Source organism: Tubulanus polymorphus, chromosome 3 (genome assembly GCF_964204645.1).
Source record: "Tubulanus polymorphus chromosome 3, tnTubPoly1.2, whole genome shotgun sequence".
Taxonomy (NCBI): domain Eukaryota; kingdom Metazoa; phylum Nemertea; class Palaeonemertea; order Tubulaniformes; family Tubulanidae; genus Tubulanus; species Tubulanus polymorphus.
This window is the reverse complement of record NC_134027.1, coordinates 3,887,733-3,912,111: the sequence shown is the minus strand read 5'-3', so window position 1 is coordinate 3,912,111 and position 24,379 is coordinate 3,887,733. Positions and strand designations below refer to the sequence as shown.

The following is a 24,379-nucleotide window of genomic DNA, read 5'->3' as shown; positions in this document are numbered from 1 at the left end:
ATGAAATGCCGCTAGCATCGGGAACTGAGCTTGATTAGAAATTTCATTATTTTGACGCGACGCGGAAATTTCATGTTTCATTAAGGTACTGTGCATGGTTGTTGTAGTATTTAGGCAACGTTTTGCAACTTCTAAAGCGTCAAAGGAAGTTAAGAAATGTGATCAAAACGTTGAAAATGTCAAAAGACTGGTTAAATAAAAAACAGAGAAAATATATCTAATACTATCAATTTTCAACAAGTTGTAAAGATTAGAATCCTCTCGTATGAAATGTTTTGAAGTGCCGATTCATATTCCTACATTATTTCTCTTCACACCTATCTCCATCATCAACACAGGAAGTTAGAAATATGTCTACTACGCGGCTTTGATCGATTTCTTCCCGATTTCTATTCACTGAACGGTGAAAATCTGTCTCGACGTTCCATCAAAACCGGAACAGAATTAATACCTCAAGGGCTCGAAGACGCAGGAAGCTATTTAAACGACAATACAGTTTACTCAGCGTGGTTAATTTCCTATTGCTCTCACAATATGATAAGAGCACTTGTTGGCTACATCTAAAATATACATTAACCAAAACAGAATAGAATTTTTCTAGCCCGGTTGGAACTTTTGTCCTTGCGGGCTATTGCGTTCATTGTTAGTCCGTCGTCCGTCCATTCGTCCAGACGAATCCAGTTATTTTCGGATGTTTTAAAGAACTTCAATAGAACTCTGTTCATATCATACATGTATCTCCTCTAAACACATCTTCAGCCCAAAATCTGACCTGTTTAGAATCAAGATGGCCGATTTTAGGTGTCATCAGTCCTCATTCGGAAAAAGGCGGAAAAAGGTATAATAGGGGAAAATATCAACAGCTTTTAACTTATCGTCTTGAAATTAGAATTCTATTATCACTGTCACAGGATACATCTCACCCAATTTCTTGTTATTGCCACCAGGGGGAGTAAATATTGAATCACATACAATTTGTCTATTTGTATTGGTACCTGTGCATGTTTTGTAACCGCAATCAATTGCTAAGCTATTGCTCGTGCCATGTTCTATAATTGTGGTGAGTTTCAATGTCATTAGCTTTGTGTATGGTCATCAGGGCGCTGAATCAAATAGCGGAATCACTTAGTGTTTCCATATTAGATTGGTTCCTAGGCATCTACCCCTGGATTCTTCTATCCTTTTATCAACCTTTCAGACCCCAATATAATAGCCAGAGTGTGTGATAGTGTAAGTAGGATTCGAAGTGCGTGTCAGTAGCCGAGAGGGAACAGTTGTTATTTTACAAACCGAAAACTCTGAAGTATTCAGTGAATACAGTGTTTGCTGTGAGTCGTATCTATCCTGGTGTCTTGTTGGATGCACGGTGCGAATGTATTGATCATTTCTGTCGGTGCGGTTTGAGCTCCCAGTCTGTTTCACCACTTGTGTCTAAGCAGCGGTGCCCTTTGCGGATTGCAGAAAGTATTCAAGAATCCCGATCAAGATGCTCGAGTCTTCTAGTAAATTTCCACGAGAGGACTTGCATTCATCGAACTACAAAACCTCATGTATTACAGCGTATATATGAGCCACCAATCGTTCTTAATAGAGAAATCGGGTTATCCAGTACATTTTGACTTATTTGTGATCACCAGAAAAAATCTACTGGCATACACAAATCAGATGGTAATCATATATATATATATATATATATATATATATATATATATATATATATATATATATATATATATATATATATATATATATATATATATATATATATATATATATATATATATATATATATATATATATATATATATATATATATATATATATATATATATATATATATATATATATATATATATATATATATATATATATATATATATATATATATATATATATATATATATATATATATATATATATATATATATATATATATATATATATATATATGTAGTAAGATAAAACTAGATATCAGATAGACTCTCGTATCTTACGAAACGGAATGATCGGATATGTGCTTTGAAATAAGATATGCGGAATAGTACATTGCGTTCGTCGATAGAGAATTTGAGAAACAAACAGAGCGCTCCCGAGTCAAGTTCGTAGTACGTCCCGACGATGTTATATGCAATTAATATCGCCTTGATATTGAACCCAGAGAATGCCATATTCCAGACTTGAAAGAATCTATTCGCTACTGGTTAATTCACAATTCACCGGGGAATCATTATGCTTACTACGTAGCCCTTCGTTATAGACAATTAGCGGGACTTCATTTCATCATCGCCACTGCCCGTTGATGGAAATCACGGCTTTTTGATACACGCATTTCGAATGAACGATGTAAAGTCGGATCCTTGTGACAATGGGAGATGATTGAACATGAGTTGTATATATATACCACGGATGTATATATAATCTAGTTTATACGTCCGTGGTTGTACCTACGTACATAATAGAAACGTATGATGGGATTTTTGCCTTCATTTGACAGGTTATGAAAGCTTTGGCGTATCGAGTCACACATCACAAAAGCCCCTTAACTCCGAGCTACTCAACCATACCACAATACGCAATGATTCGCTGATTTACTGAAGATTCTTCTTCGTCGAAAATTCTCTCAGTAACTGAGATGATGGAATCCGTACAGGGGAATATTACGAGTTTAAGCCCAGATTACCGGTACTGAACTTTGAAGCGAAAGAATGAAAAATCTGATATTCATTTGAAATAAAACGAATTTCCTCAAAGCCGTAAGAATTATGTGCATTATTAGTTCAAGTAACCTACGTAATAATTGTTGAAATGTAACAACAGGACGATCAAAGATGATGGAGCAACTCTATTCCTGTTTCTATCAGGAGCAAAGACGTCACGAGCTTCTCCTTGCATGAATGAGACATTCCCCTGAGCATCCTTCCACGACATTTTTTTCTATTTTCTCGTCGATGGAGATCTATTTGAAGGGCCGAATCGTGATTATTTTGTAAAAAAATGGGACGTTTTTGCTTTCCCAGTATCTGAACGTTAAGGGGCAATCTTGCGGCTCGCAACGTTACAACTTAGACCTACTAGTAAAACGTGACATAAGCTTGTACTTTTGCCTGTCAGTATCGTGGCCGTCGTCCGGGACAGTTATTAGCAATATCGGGGTCGATTTTCGTGGGAAACGCACCAGAAGAGCGTCTCAGTCTTCGAAATGTACTCTTCACGGGAATCTCATCTGAACAAAGATGGGATTACAACTTCTTTTCTCCGAATAAAAAGACATATCGAGCTCGAAACAAAAGACAATACGTGAGGAATCTATCCGATTTTCCTCATCAAAAATCACAATATCAATATCAAAAGCTACTGAGATCAAATTTCTAATATTAATATTTTTCACATCGTGTTGATACAATTGAAGGTAATGCACACAGAAATCTGAGAGAGTCTGAAGAAAGTAATTTCCTTCTATAGACAGACCTGATATTTATTAATTTCATTAATTTCCTTTACTTTATGAATTTTTGTTTCATCTTCCTCGTTCTGTTAACAAATGAAAACAGCGAGGAAGAAATACAAAAACACTGTAAGATAAAACCAACCATCCACTTAATTAAATTCCCAGAAGAAAATTCTACATTTCCAAGCCGCTTCTCATAAATCAGCTGCATATCTATAGAAAAAAGAAAGATCACATGAATACTGTCAGATCCGAACTAAGCAGCCGTTGAAGTAGATTTCATTTCATAATTAATAAATTCTTTGGATGATTTTATCATAAATCCTTCATAGTTTGAAGAAAGACCTAATCAAAATATTATTATACGCTTTTGAATAAAACTTTCAAATTGATTTACTTCATAATAGAAATTCATAAAAATATTTAGCCTAACCAATTTCCAATGAGTTTTTTTGGGTGTATGATGGCGTTTGATTTTCAACCAGCAGTTCCATAGTTTTTAAATACAAAGCCTCACTGGATTTATTGCTGTTACGGATCAAAGCTGGTCTCATTTCATACGCCCACTTAATGATTTTTAAAGGTTTATTGAAATACGACCGAGAAATATTTTGATGTACAATTTAATGAAAAATGATTGTTATGAGCGATACATTAATGCACGCCACACAGAAAGGAAGGATTTTTTTCATCTTTATATAATGGATGGCAAAGCTAATTATTTATCTTAATGTGGTAATCGGGTTCAACTAACAGCGAATATGCACCAATCGCATAAGAATTTGTGTCTGATCTTCACGGAGAAGATTACCGAAGGTAACGCAAGGTATCACAAAGTTGTTCTATTAGCTGCTGGTGCGTTGGGAGAAATACTAGATTAATATGGCTAGGAAACAAGATACACCTGTAGGACTCTAACATCAGAAGCATGGAGCCCTTTGGGCTATTTCTCGACTGTCAATGATATACATGTAAAATATATGAAGTATATGTGATATGATGGCCACTTCTCCAGCTGTTAATCGGTGTTCAAAAATTCCAGTTCTACAGGGTTTTTAAGTATCTCACAGTACTGGTGAAAATTTAATGACATGTAAAACCAGTTATTAACACTTGAAACCCAGTACTTTCTGTACACAAAGCCAAATAATCATAACAATCATGGACGCTAAAACGTATTAGAGTCCACGATAGAATTGACGATATCATTAAGAGTGAGGATGTTGTAAGACTATCCTTTAAGGCCTTAGTGTTGACGGATTCACTGACTTTATTCTGTGACAATCGCCAGACGTTGTTTGTGTTTTTCATTAAAAGATAAGAAATCTTTCTCGTCGTTGAGAAGATTCGTATCATGCGTCAACATGTGAATAAAGCTTCTTTTTTCTCTCACTATTGAGTCTGTTCCGCTATTCACTCAAAGTAAATAACATAAAAATGGCGGTTTAAATCGAAAAATGATAATATGCTAACGTCGAAAACCGAGATATAGAATGCAATACGTGTCTCGTCGGGCGTTAATGAACCTAGTTTAAAAGGGATTACTTTTGTTGTTGTGAAAATCGAAAACTATTTTTAGCAGATCCCAAATCGTTTTCGATGGAAATCTTTCAAGATCATCGCCGCTATTTTCTCACGTCAGGATCTCCAAGTGGCCATTTAAACTTGACACGTAATTTTCAGATATAGAGCACGTCACTTATCTGGCGCAACAATCTAAATCATTCGATATACTTTATATCATTCTTGAACTAGTCTCTGCATATTTTTCTCATGATCATCCGGATATTTTACAGGAAAACATCACTTTTGACATTTACATTCATGCGATACCGTTCGAATATTACTGTGACTTATACCTTAATTAGTTTACAAGTTATAAGGTGACAAGCTTATAAAAGCAGGTAGTACGGCAGTCCTTTGGCGTCTGTTATATCATAAAATGGCTGTGACTTGAGAACAGTTTGCAGTGGCATTAATTTCAGAATCATTTGAAGTTTGGTATTCAACGAAAATAGACAACCTGGAACATTAATCATATTTGAGTCCAAGAATAAACCAATGAACAAAGGCACTACATTAGAATTAGGTGCAAAACGGGGCAGATTACATTCGGGAGAATAGCGCGTTATACAGTACACTCGACAGAGCTCTATTCGGTCCGAATATCTGAAAATGTAAATTCAGTCCGTATTGGAAATAGACACGTTTGACAAACTAATTGCACATATGAGACGGTCATTATTTATGTATTCATTAATCGAGATTATTAAATCTTTATTCGATTCGGACATTTTCCTTAGTCGTGGATGGACTTTTCAATTCGCAATCGAACCGCAATGGCTATCCATTCAATATCAGAAAACAACATTATCTGAAAGAACTATGGTTAAATTGGTTTGATGAATCAGTCTCGCTTACGGGAAAATTAAGATGCGGTCGATCCGACGAAGTGCGGTGTTTCTACAGTTCGATAAGGCGGACACAGAGTTCGAGCGTCTCGATATATTGTCGCAAAACGAAAAATAAATATTGGAAAAGTGTCTTGTCGAAATGTTCGAGTAGCGGATATTAAAGGATCTTAAGTACCACGACAGTCTTCGCCGAACATGACTACAGACGAATACAGCAACTTAGTGCGCGCGTGGTGATCTGAAGCAACACGGAATTGCATTAAACCCACACTGGTCACCAGCGCGATCGTTTTACTGTGAAAACACATGTTCCGTTTTAGATTTAGATTCATATCCTCTACACCTCGGGCTCCGAATAGGATTCATGAAAAATCCATCCGTTTAAATATAAACCGTATAGGTGAAACTTTTTGCCCGTTGTCCAAACTTATCTGAAATAGCTAGAACATTGTGTGGAAAGAAACTGCTGTCAATTCGCAGTTCGATATGAATGGTTCATCGGATACATTTCTTCAATTGCTCGTGACATAAATTGCGAGCAACGACTAGAAGATAAACTAGTCAGTCGTTGATAATTACCAACTGCTTGGTCTTTAAGCAACTGTCTTTATGTTTCAGCGGAGGTTAGCCGGTGTAAAGTCGTTGATAAGCCTCTCTGTTTTATGTAACGCATTGTCCAAAGGGTATTATTGCTGGGTGAGTTGCCGCCCGCATCCAGTGTACAATTAATTTGCTGTTCACGATCCATAAAAAGCTGACTTTACGATATACCAAAAGATTGGATCTATCAAGCATTAAGTGATATCGCTTTTTGTTACGGAGGTTTAAAGCAGGTATACTTCGTGCAATCAGCATCAGTCGTGAAAGTGCCTGTATTTTTCCATCGAAATTAATGACTGGTGGAAATATACTGGCATCATGGCGGTAAACGCAAGACGTTCACAAAATATACCGGTACTGATACTGAAAAATAGTCCCGGTGTACTGTATTTGATGAGCTGTTAAATGTATTCCGAACATCTGTTCAAGATTGAAATTAAAAATTCTGAACAAATTGAACTCGATTTTATATAATAATATGTATAGAATAGATGGTTAAACCTTAATGTTGAGCATAAATCGTTATTGGCAAAGCTCAGCTGGCGCGGTACAATTTTGCTAATGTTTTTGCAAGCTGGAGTCAATTTTATTACGTATTCCAGTTGGTGTTACAGTCAGTGTAGAAATATAATTTAAGAACACGAAATAATTCACTCAAAGGAAACGCCACGCCCTGGCAATGAATGTGAATATTTCAAACTTTATTATTGCTTTTCGTATGATAAGTATTGGCAAAGTAAATAGTAGTTCTTACTCGATAAATTCCACCAGCTGGTACATTTTAAAAGGTGTTTAGGGAAATGTAAGTATTGGGTTTCATGTATCACCTACATTATGTAAATTCTAAAATGCCATTGATTAATTATTCCTGATTAATTACATTTATTTAAATTTAGGTGTAGTAAAGTCAACCTGGTTTACATATATATCTTTCTGCATTAATGTACAGCCCGGCTGAATTAGTGTTCTAATCGCAGAGACGAAAGACATCGTCTTTCAGATGATTTTCGTGTCGTAGCGCAGAAGACGCCAATTTGTTTTCGTAAACGTCGCGGGAAGCCTAGTCAATTTAGAGCAAGCTCTGAAAAAGACCTCCTTAGCTATAATTATGAGTTGTGGCATTGAGCATCGTTTTCAATCTTTGATTTTACAACGAATCGATGATCAAAATAGATTTCTTAGGTCAGCCGGGAAACATTGATAAAAAGAAACGAATTTTTACGAACGCTTCAAGCGACGTGTCTGTGTTGATATCTTATCAGAAGATATATTCTGGTTATTTTTCTGTAAGATATGAAAGCAGGATTACCAAAATTCTCGAATAATGAAATGAAACATGATAGATGATTATTATCATGTTTCAGTATCTAGGCGAAAAGATTTTCGCAGCAGAAATGTCGTTAATTGAACTGGAACAGTAAACGGTAACAGTAACAGTAACAGTATAATCAAAGAAATATACTCGTAAAGTATACCGAATTTCAATTTCAATTGACCGTATTGAGCGGACCTTCAAACCAAAATTCTTTGAAAAAATTATTTCTACGTACGTACGATACCTGACCTAAGGTATTTGTTAACTGCGAGTTTAGGGAGGCGATCGAATAACCCGTTCAGCCGCGGGTCAAAGCGAATGTCCTTCCTTTTGAACTGATAGTAAACAATAATTTAACGTGACCCGATGGGAATGAAGATCATTCCAAATAGTTTCACTTTACATTGAGTCAAATAACTCAGTCCCATTGTTTTTAAGTGCTTATCTGTTATATCCAGACCATGTATAAAAGGAACGTATGTACATGTATACAAGCTATCTGGCAGATTCCGTAGCTATTCTCGAACTTTGTACATCAATATTTAAGTCCAAGGTTTTACTTTATAACCTTAGATTCATCGCAGAACGACGGAACCCTGATCGACCCTCTCATTATCAATCCGACGTATTCAGCATTAGGCTATTTCATCGGGAATATCGAGAGTCCACACTTTTTCCGAGATGATTAAAATTCGCCAAAACAACTGCTGTCGATGCACCTTTTGCGAAAGTTAGCAGGTGTGTATAATCTGTAATTAATGCTGACAATTTCAGTTTCATCGGAATAGCTCTCCTTATGGTTCGTGATGTATTCCAAGAAATTCGAGGATCTGGTCGCCTGTTTAATGATTTCCCTCGAGGTGACGTGGCGACTATTTTCACATTCGATGATAGAAATTGCTCAAGGACCTCTGTGTGTCTATCTGTCCAAGTGAATAATTGTTTTAAGCGTATGAATTTAACCAGGAATCGATCATTGTCTAGGAGTAATATCTAGAGCGTTACGCATATACTTTGAAGTTGTCTCGTATTCGATGTCATACCCAGACTTAAGTTTTTGACTGAAATGTATTTCTCAAGGATGCTTTTCTGTGACAAGTTGCAGATATATAGACTCGAACTGTGCTCGAAGAATACGTGCGTATTCACATCATTCGATACTCGATGAAATGCGAGTGAAAGCGATCGATCTAAAAGTAAAAGCATCTTTTCAAGTATTGAATACCCTGTGTGAATTGAGAGCTCTTGATACAAGCTTCAAATAATGGACGCATTACCTTATTATATTGTTTTGTATTTTTCGAGCAGTCAATTTCCTGTCGTTACGTTTTATCGGAAATCTATACAAAGCTATTTCTCAGTTAATCACGTGTATATTATTTAAAGCGAAAACATTCTCAGCCGATACATTTTTCAACAAGCGAACATGAGGTCTCGTCTGATATACAGAAATTAATTCATGAGGTTCTGCCTTTTGAAAATGATCGGTGTGGCTGTGGTGATTAATTGAGACAACAGATGACATTCTTCATCCAATAAACATTGATTTATATCTTATGTATATTGCTATCGTTAGTTTGGGCCAATATTTCAATTTAAAACACTAATTCTTACCCAGCATGTATCGTACCGGTGCTCTCTTCGCGAATCCGCATTTCATTATCTGACTGAATTGGAAAATGTTACTTCATCTCTGCGAAATGAAACCTCGGCCCAGATGTCGTACACGCACATGGACAATATATACCTCGTTAAGCGCTGTTGCAGTTATCAGCTGAGACCAAAACAAACAGTTCGAAATGACCTACTCAACGAGATTACTGGCTGGACTACTGCAAGGCTTAACCAGTGCTAATCAGATTGTTTCCGACCGAAGGCGTAGTATGACGTAGGTCTGATGTGATTAATCTCTCGTAGATGACATGAATAATGCTCGACCGACCAAACCGGTAATCAAATAAATTAATTATTGAAAGTAAATTGTAAGTCTTCAACTGCCTGAGGTCACGTCACGATAGGATAATGAACATGTCTTCGTATGAAAAATGTACCTATTACACATGTACATGGTCATCCGAATTCGGAAGAGTGTTTTAAATAGTACCAACTGCACTCGACATGACACAGACTGCAGACACCAAACCCTGGTACGCGAGACTTGCTAATTACGCGGTGGCGCGATAAAAACTATGGCACGACATAATTCCGATTCCTAAGTTGATACACCTGTCACTTAGTTTTTTATCAATTAGTCGGAAAGACAACATTTTGTCGGGTATACATGACGTTTGGATGGAAAATGTGTGTTTTTAAAGATACGTATCCCATGAAAGTTCTAGTCAATCAATACAGAGGTTGGAATGATGTTTGGTGACCTCGGAGTTTCGAGACCCAATTATTGCTGTCACAGTCGATGACACTCGATCGACACTGGTAGCGAGGAAACTTTGGCCGAATCACAGGATTATTGCAAATATCTGAATACATTATCTTTATTTGCGGTCTACTTGACGGCAAATAATGGCAGAAAAACAAAACGAGTTTGCAACAAAAAGACATCAATGATCATAAAGGATGAGGCTCTTTTCTGTCGGCTCAATGTTTTGCGCGGAAGTACATTGCAGCCATCTGACATATTTTGTTGAAATCATAAGTAATAGTAAATAGTAAAATGTTGATTTTCCATTTAATCAGTCGACATTTTAATGTCATAAATGAGTTGAAACACCACGGCGAATTTCTGAGTCTATCTTTGATTACTCGCGATTCGTATAAGATTCTAGCTATACACGTTAAAGGAACATGCTCAATTTCCTGCGCAATATTGGTCTTCTCAAATTTCATTTAACCCACGGTGATTAAACCCTCAGACTCCGTCATTTACAGAGGATACAAAAAGATTGTTACCAGTATCATATCCGTAGAGTGGATAAAAGCTTCTACATTCGATACACTGTGATATGATATAGTCTGGTACTCGGGTAGTCTGGTTTGAAACTGTCTTAATTACCACTGTGTCTTACGGCAAAGATTAGAAACTTCAGTCCGCAGTTTTGGCAGTTAATAGATTGATTAAATGGAATGCCATTTGGAAGTGAGTTGTTTCTTATTCCTCATTTCCATGGTTGAAACCGTCTCTAGTCTGAGATTGCAATCCTACATGAATTTTTAAGATCAACAAAAAGAGAACCAGTAACCAGTCGACGACCAGTAAAATGGCTTTGAATTGTGAGACACGTCTATTACTTGGAATTCACTTCCACAAACACAACTTCACTGCTACCTTTGAAAGAATTACGCAGTTGGCGAGCTGATGAGAGGTTCACCGACCTACAGCGAAATCTACCAAAATCACACCTACTAGTGAGTCGAACAATACATAGTTTAATAGGTTATAAGATATCTTATGATGTCATACGACCGTAGAAGACTTCGTATTCTTCTGTTTCTGTTATTTGTTTTAGCAGAGCGCGTTATGCCCTAATGTAGACATGTATGTGATATAATTGGTCGTAGATTCAACCGTTAATGATACTCGACATGCGACGGATAATGTTTCGATGTGTATATCTAGATTCTATATGAAACCGATTAGCCGGTTGGAGTATTTCAGAGATGACTCTCATCAACCGCGGTATTTATCGCAATCAGGGAAGGCCGGTGTTGATTTGAAATAGCGGGGGTCCTACAACTTGTAATCGATTTCGTGTTACTCAAATAACTGACAATATTTCGTGACGTAGATTAAAATAGACACTAAGTGATTCAAACTATCCGATGAAGACTATTATTATGTTATATGTATATAAATTTCCCAGTGTCTTGGTGTGAAACGTACGTTATTCGCCAGCATCACAAAGTAAAAGCCATTTGCTGACCAATAATACACTTTCGACGTTAAGCTAACAATTCATCTCCGCTCTCGGTAAACCCTGTAGCTGTGTATTGGATAACGTTTGAAATTCGAAACTCTGGACATTACAAAACTAATAGAAACATCGAAGAGCAATATGTCGAAACTGTGTATGCTTTGTGCGAATGTCTGTGCTTAGCAGAATATTTGAATACGTGCGCCGTTAGACGTTTGTTTTCATATGAATAGTTGTGAATTATTAACAGCATCTTCGAGATAGATTTGATTTTCAATGCTGATTGGTGTTTATTCTCGTTACAGGTCGTAAACCATCGAACACTAGGGGCGAAATAGTGCCTTAAGTGTCGTGCACTCACTACGCAGCGGTGGTGACAGTGTGTAGTACTGTTCACACGCGAAACTAGACGCGCGCATGAATCTCGAAATAAGCCGCTGCGCGCGCTAACTGCTTCTCGGTACAAACCGAACTCACAGAACCAACGACAAGCGAAATATGTATCAGCGAATGATATAAACGCAGATTCGTAGATTCTCACAATTCAAAACGTCAATTGGGGATATTTTCAGTGTGACAAACTGTGTGTGACAAACAAAGTGAGTACTTTTCATTCTTTTTATTCCGAAACTACGTGTCAGTAATAGGAAAATGGCGAGTTGCGTGTTACAGCAATTTTTACGATAAGAATGAAAAAAAGTGTTTCGCTAGAATGATTTAGTTTCGTGAGAAGGAATATGAAAAGTCGAATGAAGAATCTGTAATAGACATAACATAAGCGCTTTTCTATTTAGATTACAAAATATTGTAAATATTGTTTTTGGCGTGAAATCGGAATCATGGATGCCGGTGAAATGTGGAACGGATCGTTTTTTGTCAATGTGACGTTACCGCCTCCGATTAGTTACGATACGAATGGCTCCGTGTTCGGGGGTCCCAGTTACGACGTAGGCTCCGATTACAACAACACGGGCATGAATCTCACAAACAACGTTACCTGGGATAATTCAACAACTCGGCCGTCGAATGTACATCGTATGACGTCACCTCCTATGTATTACATTTTGCCGTATCGTATCATCGGCGCCTTTTTCTGTAGCGTAATTTTCATCGTCGGATTGACCGGAAATGTCATGGTTGTCATCGTTGTATCCCGTACGAAGACTATGCACACGACAACTAATTGCTATCTCGTAAGTTTGGCCGTGGCGGATATTTTAGTATTGTTAGCCGCGGCGGTTCCTACGATCGTCGAACTGGTCCATTTTATGATTATAGACCAGTGGCTTTTCGGAATGGTCGGCTGTGCCCTGTTGATATTCACTCAGTATGTCGGGGTTAACATCTCGGCGTTGTCCATAACCGCGTTCACGATTGAACGATATATCGCTATTTGCCACCCGATGAAGGCCCAAACGATGTGTACGGTGAAACGGGCTAAACGTATCATCGCGTGCCTGTGGATATTTGGTTTGCTATATAATGCCGCCTGGCTCGGACTGACGACCATCGAGCACAGGGAATACCCTGACGGACAGATTATCGACATTTGTACATTCAAACTGCATCGCGAGGATTATACGACGATATATATGGCGGATCTTGTGATATTTTACGTAATTCCGTTAATACTGACATGTGTTCTATATGGACTAATCGGACGCATCTTGTTTTCGAGCACTATCCCAAAAAATCCGGGAAAGACGAACGGACATGCGCCGTCTGGGAAAAAGTCACCAAAATCGACATCACGTGTCCAGGTAGGTCATTTCTAGATCACTCTTTTATTCTTTTTCTGATATAACAATCATAAATATTTCTCCAAATTTTTTTACACGTACGTTTTGTTTGTTAAAGACAATATAGAAATGCATCTTAACACATAACTGACGTAACTATTTGTGATTCACGATTGGCCCCCAATAAACCGTATCGATTATTCATTTGCTGCTGGATAGTTCGTAAAAAGGTTCATTTTTTTTGTGTTTCGTCGACCTCCCAGAGTTTGTAATAGCCTTTACGAATGGTGAATTACAGAAAACGTAGTAAAAAGATATAAAAAGTTGCTCACACTCTTAGGAATTTCTGCACGAGTAATCGATTCCAAAATGCTTCATACAGTTCGTCTGAAATCGCATCTAATCCTCGTTTTCTTTGATGCAAATAGACCTCCGTTGAATTCCACACTTTCTATCGCACTGGGACAAAGCGTTATCTCTGCGCTAGAATCGGCGTGAAAAAAGCATTTCGCCATCATAAAATCTCGCGCCAGATTCTGACGAATGTATTCCAAAAAGAAACATGTAATAATTGTACAACAAATACATTTTTTCAATCAACATTTCTTACGCATTCTCGGAGACGTCGTGCGATACAATATTAGCAAATTCTATAGATAAACCTGAACAGTAAATGTCTTAAAAGTTAAATAGTGTCAGTATCAATTTTTTGTTGTACGTATTTCACGGAGGAAATGCTATACCTGGCATGTTATTCAAAAGCGATTAGAAAATTCTCTCGTAGGTCAACGACATTCCGACATTAATATTCCCTGCGGTCTAAGATGCTCTAGAAGAAAATATGGCAGTTTTATGCTGCTTAATCTTCCTTGAATAAGTGGAGTTCGTCCTATGGAATAAACAAGCTCATTTATTTTACCAAACCACCAGAATAAGGAGATGTTGCCTAATCAAAACATTTAACACTGACTATACGTGTCTCGTGTGATCGGGAGTTTTATATCATTTGTTTGCGTACTGTCTGATTGCGAGGCTGCATCCAAATGAAGATGAACACTTTGTACATGAAAGCTCCGTAAGTTGAGTTTCATGTCGGGAATTTTCTAGAATATTTACGCGGGATGTTGGTAGCTATTTGATCTTCGTAGCTCATCGTAAAACGAAAACGAAAGGATAATGCACCTGTCAAGCAGTCCAATCAGCGCACGCCCTTAAAGACGGTATCAGGTTCTCTCTACACAGACTTGATTAGGCAAAGTTAATTTAAGACGTACTTGTTTCGTGAATTTAAGATTACGTTGGAAAGGATGCATCAACGTATATCTTATAGTTTATCATCCATTAGTCGAGCGTTATACGTCAAATAAAGTTGAAGAATAAAACATTTCTTGACGTGCACTAAAACATCGAATTACGTAATGACTTTTTCAAAGATTTATGTTATCTCAGGAATAGACACATCTCTTTTATCTAATGCCGATAAAATGAAAATAAATTCTACTGTGTAATAGTTATGTCAAAACTAGTGTTTGCTGATTCCTAATAGAATATAATCCTTTTACTACATGAAACTAAAAACTTGAAATCATAATTTGTTTGCTGTGTAACTTGTTAATGTCAATGTGACTTGTAAGCCCTGTTATAGGCTGGATTGTTTATAGTTCATGATATATGATGCTAATCATAATCATTGCTACAATAGTTCAATCGTCATCACCAGTCCGCATGCAGAATTTATGGAGACTATGACGTTGAACTGATAATGATGTATTAACAACATCGATTTCTCTATTGTCGAAATCTCGTTATCATCACCTTTAGAATATTTTGTAGGTACGTGATAACAGTTCCACCTATCCATCCTGAGATCAGCGTACTATTCATATATATATATATATATATATATATATATGAACTATTTGGTAAATTATCCACGCGTGCATGTTACGTCCATAGGAGCACGAACCATTAGATCACCAGCTATAAACTAAATAGTCAATAATCGTAAATGAAGCTGTAAACTATATAACAGAAATGCTGACGATAACCATAGACTCTTCGCTTTGAGAGCCACATTTGCCCATTTTTCAATGCCTAAATATGAAATGTATTGGAAGACACTGGTAAGATAAATTGAAGGTATTTCTTTAGGTAGGCCTAGAGATTATCCATGTATCAATGAGATAGTACCGACATCACCATAGCTACTACATTCGTATCGCCAAAACGTCTTCGCTGGTGTGATATAGTGAAATCCGGCCGGAATATGCTAGGAGTTTGAATTGCCATCGTATTTGCGACAAGCCCTATCCCGTAGACGGAGTGAATGGCCGATTTTTCGCATCTAGTACACTTCATCCGCGTGCGTATTTTGATACTATCTTAATCACTACCATTATGTACGTATAGTATTTTTGTTTTTGGTACGAACTTCTCCGTACAAGTATTTAGTTTTTTGACACCGTAAAAAACCGTGAGAAAGATGATTTTACGTATTGATAACTATTATGCGCTATTTAAGGGGTACCGAAATACTGCCGTTTCAAAATAACAATTACAATTAACTTGAAAATTGGCGTTTATTTTGTGTTTAATGAATTTCACAGCTCTTATTTTCTATCTGATGAATTTTCGATAATGAGTTAAAATATTGTGGGGAGGACTAAGTCATCAATATTGGGGCGAGACTGGTTGCCGGTAAATTCAAATTAATTCAATTTAATTGGAGATATATTCATATTCAAAGTAACCTTATTGATCCTTAACTATTGCATTCATTCGTCATTTTTAGAACGTATAGTGAATTATAAGTAAATATTTAGATATTTACATTCTATTCACCGTGAATAAATTTGCCTCTGGATTCGGTATTCAACGATAAAACGGTGAAACTCTTTCCGGATCATTTCATTTCATTATGACATATCGATTCAGGATTACACTATATATAAACGTATATTTATTGAATATAAATTATGAAATGTTTACTGGCGATTTCGTGACCATTTCATCGTTTAATATCGCTTCATGCAATAAATACACGGTCCGTTGCCACCAGAATTTAAGCGATTTCCCGTTCATTTCAGAAGTTAATCGAGTATTCCCAGCGTATTTTATTGATACGGGAAATGCTTTCGGCTGCGGTTTTACTCAGCACACTACAGTCGAACGCCGCATTATTTTCGCTAGGATCGAGTCGACCGTCTAAACTTTTCTGATCGTTCATCCACATTCCCTCGTCGCGACGAATACATAGTTTGCGTGAGAACAAATCCAATGGGTACATATGTCCATCCCACTCTTAATCTCCGATTGTATAGAACGCGTATAGCTGAATACATTTCGAAGACATCTTTTTTTCAAATGGAATGACGTAAATGAAATATCATCTTAACGTTTTTTTTCATTTTCATAGTTCAGCACTCGTTTCAAATTCCATGATTAGAAAAAACCAATTACCTGCCGTAACGTCGTCAAAGCATTGAACATGCCGCGGCAGGCATTTCTTTGACAACTTACTGTGCTCTTCGATTATGCTTCAAAATTGACTCATCTTATTTGCCAAAGATCGCAACATCGGTAAATCAAAAGGATGAATCAAAAGAGCAGCAACGCGCAATAATTCAATCCATAGATTCAAAACAGGTCTAAGTAAAAAAGAAATATGCGTAGTAGTTTATCCACCGCGTGAAACGGCTTCGGAAAACGACGATTCTTTTTGTGAAAACTCCGATAATGGTTTGAAAATACGTCACGATCAACTTTACCTTCTGCGCTGAAATTGCTTTGCGCCGACATCGAAATTAGATTGTCTTAGCACAGAACGTTTAAACTCATCACGTCGTAAGGTGTCGGCTCTAATGAAATCAACAACACAGAAGACTTGTAATGGAAAAGTCAGCATCTCGATCGTGTCTTCAAATCCATTAAAATTTAAGTAATGATGTTAGGAGTAGTGGTGCTTGTTGCTGTGGGTTTAATGTCGTTTGATTTGCCGCGTAAACATCGCTAATTCGTCGAACTGCTGATGTGAGAATTCAGAAGTAATTGATTATTTAATCTTCGACTAAGAAAATAGCCGAATAGCGTCTATCATTTACATCACCGGAACCGGAACCAAGCGGTTTTAGAAAGACTGTCTTTCATCACTGAATACACGGAGATGACGCATTTCAACGTAATCGAGTTTATCGAATCTGAAAATTCGCATCGTTACAATCATAATAAGTTTATATAATATATGTAATATATTTGATTAATAAACAACTTTCCATTTCTCTCTTTTCAAATCAAAATCACGATTTTTACACTTTCATCGTGGCTGACCTAAGCGACAATTTGATTGAAGTTGTCCGTTTAATTATTTATGACAATGCGTTTCAGCTTGTTGTTAACAAGTCATCACGTCGGTCCACGTATAACGTATATGCACTGATCGTTTCCATGACTTCATCATTAGCTCGAATCCGGGTCGGGAAGAAAAAGGTGCGCTCGCTTGGAAAGGTGATGCTGCATCATCAACAATTAATCAATCGATGAAACAGTTGTTTCACGGCATGATAAATCAGCGACCCGAGCAGTAATATCTCACCTCGAGTATGACGTCATCGCCTGCCGTATAAACATATTTTCGACTTAATCAACGACGTACTTCGCGAGAGGGGTGGGGGCAGAGATTTTGGTATAAGTGCCCATTTTTAAAAATATCATCATTTAGTAATACTGTTTAGTAATTAAGTGTATAATTTAATTTCTATAGGGCCCTCTTTCACTGTGATACAATGTTCAACGGCGGTATTATTGACCACAGTCATCTTTCCATGGGGAGAAGTAAAATCCGAACAGCTGCTAGGCGCTCAGGAGTCATCGATAAGACTAGGTACCCTCGATTATTATTATATTCCAATATTTTGTTATAGGCCAAACATAGTTTTGCTAGGGCGTTTAAGAAGAACCGTTGTATCGGGGTTTTTTTTACTCCATGTAACTGCCCCCTTTAGGATTTCTCTGGCACCTAACGCCATTCAAATGCTATGAACGGTTTGGGCAGATTTATGAAATATATGTATTTTAATGTTTAAAATCTACTAGATATAAATCTACCGTTATAGCAGAAATAAAAACAATCAATTTATAAGGATTTAGATGAAAATTACTTCAAATATGATATGTATACAGGGATTTACATATAAATTCTTATTAAATTGAATTTGAACATCGCTAGTATAAAAGTTAATCGTTATAAATTACGTTGTTGCCACGTAATCATAATCTACGTAATTCGGTATTAGATTAGAATTACCTATGGCACACTAGTGGATTTTCAAAACATATCAATTAATCAACATCAAACAATCCATAAACCACGATTAGCAAGCTAATTCATTCGAATTAAAAGAGATAAGCAAACCTAAACCATTTCACTGGGGACCAATTGAAACTTTCCAGGTTTCGATGATCGATTTCATCGTTATTTTGGGGTTTGTTCCAATTTCGTTGTGAATCACGTGTGCATTCATTACATTACATTTTTTCGCAGACATTCAAATTATGATCGATGGTAGAATAATTGGAGATTCTCTGAGATTTATGCGCCGTCGTCTTGTTCGATATACGGAGTCAGTTTTTGAGCGGAAAGTCGCCGGAGCAAGAACGTATTAATTGAGGGTGCGTTTACTATCGGCTGAGACGATAAAATTGCCGCTTAATTTTCCGCACGGTATAAGAACTTGGAAAAATTCCGGTGCTGGGGAGCTGATTTTCTGACAGATTAACTGTCAATTCCCGCTAGGAAAGTACGCGGAAGTTTATTCTTAATCTAAATCATTTCGCCGCTGAATCGTATAGTGAAGTTACGCAATTCAGTTTGTCAATCTGATAAAATCGTGTTGCTAAGTTGTTCGTGTGTTTATATTCGATTTGATAAATTCAATTACTCAATCCCCCTTTGTTCGGTTAATGCGCTAAAACTGAGACTTATCGGTCGGTTCATTTTTAGTGTATTAGCGTTTTGTATCCGCTGATTTCTGTGGCGAATAGGACAATTTCATGATTCTTATCTTTCAATCTGGGGCCAAAATCAAAATACGTACACTCTAATCATCAGCCGTTTAGATCATTTCGAAGGATTCGTAATTCATTTTGTACTAGTCTTGCAGCTAATGTTTTTTTCAGTTCCGACGAGAATTCATGCAAAACACGTCCGTCGCGATACAATTCGATTGGCGGCATTTTTTTTCAAGTTTACGCCGGTTACGCGGTGTATAATTGTTAGTATTCCGCGGTTGATTTAGCCATCAAAAACCGGTGAAGATTTTATTAGCGCCTGGGTTGCCTACCGCGAGTCACCTTGTCATCGAAATTGCGCTAAATCACAGCATTCCATATAAACTGATGGCCAAGAGGCGTGCTCGCACTGCACGATCTAGTTCCGTCGAAACTCTCGCGGGATACTCTGATTGTGAATGACGGCGTTCGGTGCACCGGTCCAACACCGCGAAACTCACCTCTATTCTCGAGCAATAATTACACTCGAGCAACAGTGAGATACCCGAACAGGAGGAGAGATTGATACGGCATGATGATAGGATTACGATAACATTCGACACCTAATTCAATGACTGAATATTTGTCTATCGTGGTATGCGTGTTCTCGGCACTGAACTGTTGATCCGCTTTTACAAAGTGAGAAAAAGAAACTTTACAACATTTACGATGTAATCGTCTTCAATCGGATCTCAAGTTCAACTAACAGTTCATCAATTCAAGGTCATTCAGTGAACCAAGTCTCCCTATCGGATACATCTAAGACGATTTCTTGCATCCTGAATTCTGACCGGCCTCCACCAAACACATTCCTTCGCAGAACGTTTTTTTTTGTTTTTGTTTTATCCTTCCATTCCTTCGATGACATTCAAGTCTTAAGAGATTATCTAACATATTGCGGTCATGACAGCGCGCTGACATCGTGACCGACGGTTAATTTATCAGTCTCATTGCTAAATCCGTCGGGTGCCAAGGCGGCGGAAAATTGAATATGCATGCATATCGGTTTACGGGTATCTTTGCAGTCGTATGGTATGCCGTTGTGAGACGATCGTGGAATATTTACACGGTCAGTTGCAAATATTTATTTTTGGGAAAGTTCTCGCTCGATATGGGAAGATGCTTCCTAATGAAAGACCAACTGAGACCTCGGCCAATATCTAAGATGATGTTCCAAATAGAAATCAATGATATTTCCGATAATAAAAATCAACAGGTGCGAAGATGACTGACTGACTGACTGACTGACTGACTGACTGACTGACTGGCTGACTGATTGACTCACTGGCTGACTGGTTGACTGACTGGTTGACTGACTGGCTGACTGGCTGAATAGTGAAAAGGTGGTATGAAATACGTATATGACAAACTCGGAAGACGAAACGAAAAAGCCGATAATGTTACAGTAAATGATACTCTAAATAAGACTTTCCAACGCCTAATTACACCCAGTAAGCATGTGTGCTGTTTTTCATGATGTGGCTTAAGCAATCGTATGGTAGAAGCTGTATTCATTGTGTGTTACAAGGGGGTAATTAAGTGGTGATATTTTCATCGCTAGTCGGTTCTGCACGAGGGCGCAATCCTTCAAAGAGAAATGCATATATACATCCTACCATCGTCTGGTTCGGTCCCAACAGCGCCGAATGCGCTGGGTTTAATTTGACTTTGGACGTTTCGGTGAGATTCGAATTTTTATGGGAATATCATAAGTATTCATATCCGGAATGATGATTTAAAAGCGCACTTAGTTTTGGTAGATGTACATGCGTGGTCGCAAGAATTTTTCTTGTTTACGCCATTAGAACGCTTGTAGGATGTAAGGCAGCCGTAGGTAATCATCTGCGACGGAGATTATTGGTTAGAACCACTCCCTAGGGTCGAAAAAAATATCGGTCGGTTTCCGGCGGCATGGCCGTCGGCCGTTCACTGCACGTGTCAGTTTAATAATAGATATAGCATTGGTCGAATACTTAACTAGAAGGGTTCATAAAACCATTTTCTCTGATGAAGTTCATGATTAACTCGATTAACATGCCGTGTGTTTGGTGAACGTATGTCGGACACGTATTTGTGACATGAAATAGAAATCGATTAATTACGATGAATTAGCCATAAGAATCATTCGTTTTATGGTGTTTTTCGATTACACGGAGGATGGATGCCCGCTGCCCGCCTGATTTCCGCCGAAGAACGTTGTGGAAAAAGGATTAATTTTTCCCATTCTTCGCCGCGTTTATCATAATTTTTCCAATGAAAATGTGTTTGTGTGTGTGTCTGATATTCCCGCCTTAATTGTCAATTTATGATTTACTAACGTTGCCTTATTTTCAACTATCATTCCACAACATTCAAATTAATCTTCACTCAAAAGCGAATGCTTTCACTTAGTACTTAGCAAACCCTGAAAATTTTATCATTTATTCCTTGAACTTCTGCTTTCTCATTTTTCAATCTCCCAAAGATACTATATTCTACTCGAATAACGAAATTAGTTCCCCATTCCATTTCAAATTGTCTGACGGTGCCATTAAGTGCCATTCCATTTTTTCCCCGAACGAAATCCGTATACTCCAAGTAAAGATAAGATAAAAAGCCTTGTTGCCGCAACACTCCCTTCTGTTCTAGTATATCCGCGTATTGTATTCGCTACAAGCGAAATGTGTCTATATCATTTTAATATCTGAATTATTCCATGCACGATGATCTTACATCTCTGTAACGTAGGTTTCTAACACTCAACGAAAGAAAACAGCGAACAAAAACTACGAATCAATCACACACCACATAACTTAATTTCTAGTCATACGATTCATTTGACACATTCAACTCAACTGACAAGACATTCCCCCACGTTGTGTTGAATATCTGAAATGATGCGTCTAGACAGGCCATTATTTCACATTTCACTTTGACGCTTGAAAACATACAATCTGAAAAAATCAAACTCCAATTTTCTTCTTCTTCGGATTTCGTGATTACGGAATTTATCAGGACGTTTTTGAGATTTTTGAAATACCACGCGTCTTCAAATTGTGACAACGTTCAAAGCGAACCGGCAGTTCGTATTCTTAGTGATGATCTTGGTTTACGAAACTTCTGTGAAATTCTATACGCGCAAGTCGCGCCCTAACTTTTATTGCCCCCCTCGAACGCCTTCGAATGCAATTTCCTGTGGCAGACTTTCTGGGTATATTACAGACTGCTGACGGAAGCAAATATTAAATTTCGTCACAAATGAAAAATACAAATGCCGGATTACTTTCACGGATTGGTTTCTTACGTGCATTCAAGACCAACGAATGCATCATGTATCTCTGGTGTTTTCTTTTTGTCTCATATGAGGTTCAACAAATAGAAAACAACCAAAACTCTGTACCAATAACACATCACCTCATCATTGGAAAATGATATATCTTACAAGGGTGAAAAAATGAAATGATAGATTTCCCAGGCTCCAACCGGTAAAAATTATTGTGGTATTTAGTTTTTCACCAGTATATTCACCCCATTATTAAGAATTTTGATATCAATAAAAGAAATCTCTTAAATCCTTTCTAAAATTAGTCTGAAATCCTCGCTTTTCGTTTTCTTGATTACATTTTGTACAAGAGCTCAATGAACGGCATCATCACAAATTTACAAGACCCGAGATTACAATGCCGTGGGACATAAGCGTATTAATTATTTTCTTGTGAAACGTGAGGAATGCTTATTAGAAAGGCTTATTGAAGTTAATTGGCAAGAGAATGGGTTTTTGTCTGATTGCATCAGGCAAAAATTACCATTAAGATTGCCCAGTAAAAAACTCATCATCAGGTGCGCGAGGCGAAAGTGTGTGGATTGTGTCAGCGATGTTTTAATCCCACATGGTTGGAAACCTCATCAGATTTCTATTCTGTCACGATAACCGACGACGACGAGAGAATTGAATAGACTACAAGCGAGTCGATGCTGGACCCATGACTGTCTCACATACACATGGGGACCGGTGCCCAGTCTCGATTTTGACCAGCAGTATTTATGTATAAATATAACGAAAGTAGCTCGCGCACGATCCATAATTCTACAGACACAAGCCATTAACTGCATGAGATTTCTGCAAACATAGAATCTATTTTGTGAGTGCAGGATTTGATACACCGTATCCTGTCAACCTTAGAAGTTAAATAACAAGATGAGTTGATAATGATCGCGTATCATATTCATTGAGTTTCATTTCTATGACTTCATAACACATTTTTATATACATTTCCTTCGGATTTCTAGTACTTGTCATTCTTTGAAGTATGGCACTTAGCATTACATAGTCCTTCGTATACCATGATAACTTTCCGATTTTATCAATACAGGATATGGATGTATAGCATAAGGCTGCTAATTATCCTGTTACTTATGACGTGTAAGTTCTACTGGCGGAGGATAATATTTTAAACTACATCTTTAAATAGCTAGATCATAAAAAGCTGACATAGTTCAAACAAAGATCAAACGATAGCGTAATATCCTCAGGTTGTGCTACACATCAGACGAAAAGACTTAATTGCAGTTATTTTTATTAGATCACCCATTATCCACGATCTCAACAAATAGTTTCCATTTTCTTTCAACTACTTCAGAATGAGTGGCAACTAACTTCCGTATTACATCTCGCCGACTTAAATGGATAGAGGTGAACTTCCGGCAGCCGAGGAAGTAACTAATCTGAAAATTTTTAGCCGTTTCTCGGAGCGTAGGTGAATGCGATAAATTGCGGCCAGTTCTCTCGAGATATTAACAACGTGGAGTGAGCATAACTACCGTCTGTGTGACCAAACTATTTCCCCGATGGCCCGTAACAAGCATTTAGTACCCATGTGATCGTAAACCATGCTTTGGCTCATTTGTTCGGTAAGTCAGCCGAGTGGTAAGCGTACGCAGGCATTGCAGCAAATTCTTCCTATTCATAT

The 24,379-nt window shown here is 37.5% G+C and overlaps 1 protein-coding gene across 1 annotated transcript in view; it reads left to right on the top strand.

Annotated features, from left to right (window-relative positions):
* The first annotated feature begins 12,135 nt into the window (after positions 1–12,135).
* LOC141901802 (thyrotropin-releasing hormone receptor-like) overlaps positions 12,136–24,379 on the top strand; it is a 29,479-nt gene continuing 17,235 nt past the window's right edge. The window contains exons 1-2 of the mRNA XM_074789285.1: positions 12,136–12,245; positions 12,441–13,406. Coding sequence (XP_074645386.1) covers positions 12,486–13,406 — 921 coding nt within the window. The 5' untranslated portion in view covers positions 12,136–12,245; positions 12,441–12,485. The remainder of the gene's footprint in view (positions 12,246–12,440; positions 13,407–24,379) is intronic.